At 53.0% G+C, this 9,791-nt stretch overlaps 1 protein-coding gene across 1 annotated transcript in view; it reads left to right on the plus strand.

Moving 5' to 3' along the window:
* Nucleotides 1-6,178, plus strand: part of CSMD2 (CUB and Sushi multiple domains 2) — a 324,269-nt gene extending 318,091 nt beyond the window's left edge. The window contains exons 68-71 of the mRNA XM_085306730.1: nt 849-936; nt 2,113-2,251; nt 2,803-2,980; nt 3,643-6,178. Coding sequence (XP_085162856.1) covers nt 849-936; nt 2,113-2,251; nt 2,803-2,962 — 387 coding nt within the window. The 3' untranslated portion in view covers nt 2,963-2,980; nt 3,643-6,178. The remainder of the gene's footprint in view (nt 1-848; nt 937-2,112; nt 2,252-2,802; nt 2,981-3,642) is intronic.
* The last annotated feature ends 3,613 nt before the right edge of the window (nt 6,179-9,791 follow it).

Consider the following 9,791-nt stretch of genomic DNA (forward strand, 5'->3'; position numbering starts at 1 on the left):
GTCTATTAAGCATTGAGCTAGAAGAGCTAATCTTCCTTCATGGAGTGAACTTTTCACCCTAATTTCTGTGTCTGATAACTTCCCATGCCCTTAAGAGACCCACTGGAGCTTAGAAGAAGTGTGCATCTCATTGACCCATGGCCAGTCGTAGCCCAGAGCCATTGCTATCCCTTTTGAATCAGCAATATAGTCTGTAGCTTATTGCAAACAAGATTTTTTTCCCCTTAAGAACTGAGAGTCTTAACAAGTTGTTGGGCAGTTGGAATTCTTGAAAAATACCACAGCTTTCTGTGTAATTGAATTAAATTAATGCTGTGCATAAAATTGAAAGAGACTGTGGAAATGGAGCAACAACTGCTCATAAACAGTTGGTTAGAGTAAGGTCTCAAGCAAAGCCCAGCTGCTGTATTGCTGGAGCTGTTAGTGGGAGCTAGCAGCTGAATTTCATGTGCTGTGGCAAACAGCACCTTAGAAGAGCTTAGAATAGTTTGCTCTGTTTTATGCCCTAGATTTCTTTTCTGTCAGATTTAACTGTGAACTACTTAGTGCCAGTCTGCATTTTCATGTGGGATGCATATAGTGCRCACAAGCAAACACTTCCCAGGCCTCCAGACTCCCTTTACCATGCTTATATCTGCTTAGGCACCAGTATTCCTAGGAAGATTTGGAGGCATGACTGCTGAGAAAGTCATAGCTTTGCTACTCTCTGTAATTGTTGCAGAATATTTTTTTATGTGGACACTCAAGTCTGTAACTGCAAGCAGATACAGAGCCCAGGAACAAAATAGGTTCTAACAAGCCAGGAAAAGGTTGAAAAATCCATTAATCTCTGGCCTCTGTCATTACAGGTCTCATCAGAATTAGCAAGCGGCACATTTGTGTACCAGGGTTTTGTGCGCGGCAAAGGGTTCGGGCAGTTTGGCCTTCAGAGACTTGGTAAGCTTTCTCTGATTATTCTTTCTTACCTTGGTTGCTGAAAGCTGTATTTTGGTGGTAGAGGAAGTTTTCAAACTTGAAACACTTTTGCTGTCCCTGGCTTTAATTCTCAGCCTTGGACCAAGACTACAGCAGGTAGAAAATCCTCTGGTGCTGCTGGAGCTGGACATTGTAACCCTGAAGGGGCCTTTTTTTTCCTCCTCAGGAGGCTTTCTTAGCCTCCCTGTGTCCTCCTCTGTGCCCGTTCATGGGCCACCAGCACCGTACACCCTGTTCCAGGTGAAACTTATCCTGCTGGGGTGCAGGGGGAGATGTGCCATCACCTGTGCCTCGTTTGACACAGCACTTGTTGCACTGCACAGGAGGAGGGGAATCCCAATTGCCGGTATTTCCACCGTGCAGGTTACTCCTTTCTGACCTCCAGTTCCAGCCTGCACAGTGGTTGCAGTAGCTCAGCCCTGGCTTTTGTTTAAACACTAAATATATTAAATGTTGGATATTCTGGCAAGAGGGACTAAGCCTCCTTGACGTGGGTAACACAAGATTTGGAGGAGACAAATAATACAACTTAACAGAAGCATTTTTAACTTGGGAGCTTAAGTGAGGAATTAAACAGATTTCTATCCAAAGAGGATAAGAGCTTTGGAGGCACAAACAGCATCTATTTTTCATGTTACTAGATACTAGATGTCTCACTTAAGTGCCCAAGACCCATTACTACTACAGAAAGCATCTCCATTTTACTTTCAGAAATCACTGAGGCACATGAAAGTTTAAACTACCCAAGGTCCGAGCTCCTAAATCTCTCTTAAAATGTGACTTGCATTCTTAGATCTGTTAGGAGATTTGGAATCTCACCCCTGAGTCTTGCCATGTTTATAGAGAATTAGTTGCTCTTTATTCCAGTCTTTGCAAGTCTCTCTTAAGCTTCCAAGTAGCCACATTTTTGCAGAATAAGTCTATTTATATATCTAATTCTACTTTTAAATAAATTATGATGCCCAAACTAGGCAAGCTCTCCAAACCATTCTGCATGTGACTTGGAAGCTTGGATTACCTTTTACAGCAACACTTGCCACTGTCTTGTTCTCTTGTTGAAGATGTAACCCATAACTCAAGCAAGCCACATTTCTTGCAGCTTTGGTGTGAAATGTGTTTGTTTGTGTTGTGTTTCAGATATCAGCATGATTGAAAATGATCCGGAATCRATAGGACACCATTTTGCATCAAATAGCAGTTCTGTGGCAGCTGCCATTCTTGTGCCTTTCATCGCCCTGATTATTGCAGGGTTTGTGCTTTATCTGTACAAACACAGGTGGGTGTCAGGAATGATGCCAGTAAATGAAATAAGTTAAGGGGGATGACAGAGACGTTAGTGAGCTTGGCTTGAGAGTAACCCCCTAGCTCTCTCTTAATTCAGGAGGTGAAAAAATAATGGCACAACTGTGTGTGGAGGGAAGTGTTAGGAGAATTCTGTCGTCTTTATGACCACTAATAAGATTTGTAGCAACATCAAGTCAGATAAGGCAAGGTAAATTTCATACTTCAGCATTCACGATGGCTTTGCCTGTGTTGTAAATTMGTTATGTCTTGTGATCGATGCATTACTGGGAAATGCTGCTGCGCTGCAAAGGACCGTGTAGATTGGCTGCTCTGCAGGGGGAGCAGGCTCAGGATTATACCAAAGCCTGGAGAGCTTCCTGTGCTGCAGGTCTGCAGTAAGATTTGGTGTAGATCCCTTTTGTCTTACCCTCCAGTGTCTTACCTCCTTCAAAAGCAGCTTTTTCCTTAGGCCTGTCCGTGCTTTGCTGCTGGCTGCAGCAGGAGTGGCCATGATCTCTCTGTTTTCTCTCTGTCATCCTGCAGGAGAAGACCAAAAGTCCCRTTCAATGGCTACGCAGGCCATGAGAACACCAATGTCCGAGCAACGTTTGAAAACCCGATGTATGACCGAAACCTGCAGCCCACGGACATCATGGCCAACGAGACGGAGTTCACAGTCAGCACCGTGTGCACAGCTGTATAGCACTCGTCCCCTCGTGCGGTGAGTGGCAGAAAGGCAGCGTGCTGCCGTGCCGCTGCAGCCCTTCTGCCCTCTGGCCCACACTGGCCGTGGTTAAAATCCCCGTTAGCTGATGATTGAGTGTTCATGCTGCTGAGCACAGCCTTGCTGAGGCAGCATGCCCAGGTGGCATCTCGATCTTACRTGCAGGCTGTACAGAGCCTCTCGTGGTCCCTTTTAGAGGTTGTCCTGTGGGCTGGACCGAAGTGGTGGCACAAGTGAGCACTCTTTGCCCACGAGGTCTCTCCCCAGGGTGAGGCACGAAATGCAGCGTTGCCATCGCTGGTGTCAGACGCTCGCTGCGAGCTGGGCGGTGGGGCAGCCCCTAGAGAACCCCGCGATGAGAGCAGGCACCAGGTAGGCAAGGAAAACCCGAGCCTCCAAGRGGATTGTTCACTGTGTGAGCCCAGCGAGGTGTTTTGCGCAGTGGTTGGAGGAGAGTTAAACAACGTGGGGGTTTTATGTTTTTCTGCCTGGCCACAGAAGAAGAACTTGGTGTCACAAAAGCCCTCTCTGGCCCTAACGGCCACTTCTAGACCAGGAAGTTTTTAGTCCATAAAGAAGCTCTTGCAGGCTTTGCCAGTGTTTCTGTGCGTAGTAACAAGCTGTGTCTTTCTCTCTCCCCCTCCTTTCCRTGGTCCCAGACTCAGCTGCGGTGGGTATCTAGTCGACCATCGTGTTTCACCTCACCAGTCTCCATCCGTTCTCTCCCCTCCCCGTCTCCCTCCTCCCGACCTTGCCGAGGCCGTGGAGAAGCTGCTGCACCTTGTTGGACTTTGCATTGACTCCGAGAGACGGCGGGGTGCCCTGCATCATCGCAGCCCRGCCCGCCGAGGGGCTGCTCCTCCGGCCCAGCCTCCCGGCCGCTTGCAGACCCGTGCCAGACCTCTTGCAGCGTGGGGGGACTGGGGAAGTTGAGTGTTGTGAAGGCTTTTACAACCTATCTTTTGCTGTCCGTGGAGAAGCATGGCCGTTTTCTGGGAGAGAATGTGTCCGTGGTGTGCAGCCAACTGCCCCTTGCTTTCGGGAAGAGCTCCTACGACAGAGGCAAACGCAGCTTGCGCTGCACAGGATGCCAGTTGGGTTAATTGAARATATCCATTATGGGGCACGATGAGTAGTTGCTTATCGTATTTGGTTTTGTGGGTTCTTTCTTTCTTGGTTTGCCTGACRCAGGGGTTTTACAGAGGAAGAGTTTTCGGATCATGAGATCTTTCCTGCAAGAGAAGCAAAGCTTTTAAAGTTTTTCTCCTCTTCCCAGTATTTAACTTTCCTCTGTAGGTTCTCGTTGGGTTTCTTCTGCCCCGTGTTCATTTCAATGTTGTTTCTTTGGAAAYGGGCCGCTTTCAGGGCAGATAAGGAGACTTGTCCCAGCCCTGGCCCTCTCCACACAGCTCTGTTTTAACTGCACCCAAACACCCCAACAAGGAAACTGCTGACGGACAGGAAGGCACAAAAATCTCTTTAAAAATAACTCTTAACAAATACTGATTTTTCTTTTCCTCCCCAACAGCATTCAAAAGCCTTTGCCCTTTCCACATTGATCCTCCAAATGGCAATGCAATAAGAGTTTTAATTTCTATCCAGAGCAGTTAGCTTTATTTCCCTGGGGCAGAAAGGTTGGCTTGGCTTTCATGAGCACGGATAAGGCAGCTTGACATTTTTCCTCCCTTATAAAAGACCAGTGCTTTTGTGGCGACGCTGCCCTCCTCTAATAAAGAGGAGAGCCGCTCGTGTTGGTTTAGGATTTTACTCTGTTTGGTTTGAGTTGCTCTTTTGTAGGCCAGGCTGGAGTCCAAGAACGCAACAGTACCGTTTCACCAAACTGAGCCGAGCGCCGGCTTCGGGCAGCGTTAGAGTCGACGAAGGAGCTCTTCTTTGTAGAAGACTGAAGGGAAACAAAGTTGAAACAGGGYGGTGCTTACGTCTATGCTTTCTGCTAAGCACTAGCTTTCCCCACCCAATGCCAGTTGACGTTTTGTCAAATGAAAACCACACAGTAATTCTTTTTCCTGTTTTATTTTCCCTTTTACTTGTGTATGTGTGTATGTAAATATATATTTTTTTTTTACTTCTGTCTCTTTTTCGGAGCCCTGAGATGAAGCGGCGTTCTGCGGCCTGTTTGCCGAACAGCCAGCCTGCCAAAAACTGCCGTCTCGGCTCCCCGCGCCCGCGGAAGGGTTGCGGTTTGCTCGGGAGAGGCGGGCGCGCGTGGGAGCCGGAGCGCGGCCCCACGGCAGGGCCGCGGAGGTTAAACCCCTGCGGGGAGCCGAGGCGAGCGCGGACCCCGGCGGTCCCGGCGGAGCATGTCTGCCCCCTCGCCCGCCGGGCGGCTGCCGCGGAGCCGAACCCGACGCCAGTTCCTGCAGCATCCCGGCACTGCTTGTTTCAGTGCAATAAGCTCGTAACAAGTCAGAGCCTTCCCCCAAGAGCGGCAGAAGAGGCTGAATCTTCCCAGGCTCCTGTCACCGAGCTAAAGAAAACTGCCTGCCGGTAGCCGGCTGCGCACGCTGCGATGTGCGCGTCCGTGGCCGCACGCACCCGCGGGTAGCCACGTTCAGCAGTAACACGTCTCGCGTTTGCTTTTCAGACCTTTCTGAGYCCCACTCAGCCGACGCAGTAGCCAGGAGAGGTGCGTGTCAAGGTGTGTAAAAAGCACCCGGGATATTTTAAGAGCAAGGTAGGGAGAACGGAGGCTCTGCTTACACAAGACTTGCTGCTTTCAGCCTGTTATATTCCATTTCCCAAACAACGAAGGAAGTGGCGGGGAGGTGGTGCTCCATTTTTTTTGCAAGCTGGCTGGGGCCTGATATGTGACATTCTCCATTTTTGTGCCCAGTAGATTTGCATTATGTTTAAAAAAATATAAAAAAAAGGAAAAACAGAAAAAAGAAGAAAAAAAATCCCTCTTTTGTACAGAGATATATTTTTATGAAGCAAAAGTTTGTACAGTTAAAAAAAGACACAATGTAAATGGTTTTTTTTTTCATTATTGTAGTAAACAGTAGTGGAAGATCAGCTTTTTTTTGTAAATGTAATAAAATGTATAAATATGGTTTACATAAAAGTGTAAATATGTAATCTATACATACACTTGGCTTGTCTGCAGTATATACAATTTAATTTATCTGTCTCTGTATATGAGGCTTTTCATTGTGTCCAGGCATACTTTACTGAATTTGAAAGCTATTTTAAATTTTTGAATTAAAATAAAATATAAATTTTTGCATTGCTTTTCTTACATTTTTCTGGTGCCTTTTTCCTGAGCTGTCACGGATTTCCTCCGGGCGCCGGCAGGGCCGCGGCACGGCGCCCGCCCTAGCCGCGGGAGGCGAGGTGGGTCGTGCACGTTGGCGGCCGCCTGCTCCCGCTGGGGCTTCCGCCGCCGCCTCGGCTGCCGTCCTGCAGCGAGGTCCCGGAACAGCCGCGGTCCTTGGGGCCGCRGTTCAGTTCTCAACGTCAGCGCTGGAAGAAAGCGAGAGCCGCCCCGCTCCSCGGCGGGACGCCGGCTGCTCTCAGCGTTTCTTGATCCGGGTCCGGTGCTGCGGTCGCGTTGCCTGGACTCGRAAATCGGCGTAGCGCGGATTTGCTAGGTGGAAGGGCGCGGTGACCGCGTTGCTGCACGTCTGCTTCCGCGCGTCCGGGGAGCCTCGGAAGGTGCTGAGTGTCAGTGACACGGAGGAGGGTTTTGTTGCTGCTTCCCCCACGGAGCCTGACAACATGCTTTCGGGCTGACCCGGTTTAAGCGTTACCTTGCCGCTTCCCACCGCGGTGGTTTTCCAGCTGCGTTTTCCAACGTCAGCTCGAGCATAAGCTGTTCTTCTCCCGAGCAGGCTCGGACCCCCCTCGCCGCCCCCGGGAGGGGAGCGTCAGCCTCGGCCGGCGCGGGACACCAAAGCGGACGGCGGCTCCGCGCCGGCACCCGGGGCTCCCTCCGCGCCGCGGGCCAGGGGTGATGCCGCTCGCTGGGAGAGCGGGGGCTGGCAGCCCCGGGCCCCTCCAGTCCCTTCGCTGCTCCTCTTGCCGTGGCTCCAAATRAAATATTTCTCAGCTTAAAAAACAGGGCTGTAAAATGAGACATCTGCAACAGGGCAAAACCGTGACCTCCTCGGACCCYGGAGAAAGGTGCTGCCAGACAACAAATTAGTCGTTCAATTGCAGCAGCGCTCAGCCTGGTGGAAAGCTGCGTGCCCCTGCCAAAACRGTGCCGTTCAGCAGCCCCCGGGACCGCGTTAGAAAGCGGCTCGCTGAATTTCTGCATTTCCGACACGAGATGTTGCCGCTTCTCCCCTTGGCGTCACGCGGGTTGCGGCTGCCGCTGAGCCCCAGGGGCCGGGGAGCCGCTGAGCCCCAGGGGCCGAAGCGGGGCAGCGCCGGTCCGGCTGACGGAGAGCCCTGCCGCTGCAGGAAGGCGGGACGTTTCCAGCGAATACCTGCTGGAAAGGGCTGCACAAGCCCTCTGCTCGGCCTCTGTCTAGGCAGGGAGCTGATTCCGGCAGGATGGCTGCTGCTGTCGCGCTCGAAACGCGCCTCTCCCGGGTGGGGACTGGGCCCGCTGCTGCGGCGGGCAATGCGATGCGGTTGCAGCGGGGGTGACGGGAGGACGAGGGCGGCAGGCAGCTGCCCGGGGCGGGCTCCCCGCGCCGGCGGCCAGAGCGGGGCCCGGGGCCGCGGCGGCTGCGCCGCTGTCCGGGCGCGTTACGGCCGCGCGGCGCTGATTTCCCTCAACAGGACCCGACAGGGCACCTGGAAACGCACGTGTCCCTGGAGCAGAAAAAGCAAGAGAGCAAGCGAGGTGAATAATGAAACGCTGGAATAATTAACTACGGAGGTAAAYGAGCTGGCAGCAAGGCGCCGAGGACGAGCTGCCCGCGCCGGGCGCCRGGGCTGGCGCGGGACACGAGCGGCACCGCGCCGCGGCCGCCGCCGAGCAGGTGCTGCAGCGGGGCCGGGGCTGCCCTGCGTGCCCTGGTGCTAACGCTTGCAAAGAGTTTTCCCCGAGCCAGTTTGTCCAGGGAAACTCGCGGCTTCTTGGATGCTGGGGAAGATTTCTTACCCAACGGAGCCGGGYGGCTGGGGGGCCGCCGGGATCAAGACGGCGGGCGCTCGGGTGGGTTTCTGCAACACCGGCGCCCCGGGCCACGCGTCGTGGCGCCGCGGCCGCAGTCCGCCAGCCTTTCCGGCGAGGAATTTAAGGTCAAGGAAAAGCTTTCAATTGATTTTAATGGGATTTTAACTGGACGTTAGAGCTGAAATTCATCCTCGTGCGGAGACCTTGCTCGGGGCCCGTGCGCTGTGCCCGGGCCGTGCTTTACCCATCCGAACGCGGCAGGGAGAGAGGAGGAAGGTTCTGCAGGTGGGGGATGGCTAACGACTGCTTACACGTGAGACAAAGTGCAGCCCTGATGCTGCCTAACTACTCRGTTAACTTTAGTTGATACTGTTCCAATTTTCTCATCAATTTTTAAGTTTCCTTAYAGCGGGTCCTACTTTGTACTAGCTCTTTCCAGGCTTACTCGCTCTCTTTATTGCCTGCACACGAAGAGTTTAAGGCTATTCCTAAAAAAAATAAAAATAATCCTTGCACAGACCTAATGGCTTGCGTGGGTATTTGCTGCTGGAAAGATCGTAGGAGCTGGGTTCGGGCCAGCGCCTGTTTGAAACGTGCCGGGTCGTCAGGGTGGTGTCTCGCGCTCTGGTTGCGCCAGCGGATGCCGAGYGCCGCGGAGGCGCGTTCTGCCCCTCGCTCTCACCTCACCGCCTCCGCAAGTCTTTGTGGCCAAAACAAAATCTTTGGTCTGGAGATGGGGGGTGATAGTAGAGCTAAGCAAAAATTCCCAAGGAATAACTTACAGCTGATTTATCTCCCCTTCGCTCTGAAGACAGTATCTAGCAGCATGTTGCAATTTCGCTTCATTCCTTCACTACTGAAAGGCGCTGATGAATATTTAAAGCGTGATCAGGCCTGGCTCTCCGCTCAGTTTTGCTCCACGTGGCTGGGGCACATTTCCCGTGGTGCTGTTTCCCGGGCCCGTGTCAGACTGCTGCAGGAATAGTCCCGCTGCCAAGGGTGCATCCTCCACGGGATGCTCGCAGTTCACAAAGCGTTCAGTAAATCCATCTCGGTTCCTCCAACTAGTCAAAGCGAGTTAACTTCTTTTTCCTTCCTAATTCAAAGGGCTGATCATGAAAACGCACATCAAGGGCAGGATCGGGGCGTATTCCGTGCGGAGGAACGGTCCCCAGGACAGGGAACAACCCTCAGGCTGCAGGGATGCTGAGCGCAGACTAGCCACGGACCAGCTTGTCTCACCCTTAGGCTTTCCCCGGCAGGGTGCCGAGAGGAGCCCAGCTGCCTGGAGCGTGTAAAAGGAGGCAGCRGCCCCCAGCCGGCGGGCGAGAGCGGGGCCGGGCAGCGCAGCCCCGTCGGAGGCGGCGGGAGCGGTGCGATTCGGCTCCCCCGGAAATCTGGTCTCGCGTTTACGGCTGGCYCTGGCTGGCCTGGGAAGCCGGGGCATGGTTTTAGCACGCTCGGCGCTTTCTCAAGTTTGGTAGCTGCTTCGCGTTGACCCCTGGTGCTGCTCGAACGGGGCAGTCTCCYGGCAGATGCCCATCCCCGCTCTGCGCTTRCCTCGCCAGATAAGCAGCGTTCCCAGCTGTGAACACGTGCACACGCTTGGGCACATCTTTCCCTGCCTCTAGAGTTGTCTCCACCGCYGYRGYGGTGACAGGGACCGTTTGCAGGGAGGTGCACAGGGACACGGTGCCCGGCGGCTGCAGCYCCCGCGCATCC

Source organism: Rhea americana, unplaced genomic scaffold (genome assembly GCF_003343005.1).
Source record: "Rhea americana isolate MKP2758 unplaced genomic scaffold, rheAme1 scaffold_246, whole genome shotgun sequence".
Taxonomy (NCBI): domain Eukaryota; kingdom Metazoa; phylum Chordata; class Aves; order Rheiformes; family Rheidae; genus Rhea; species Rhea americana.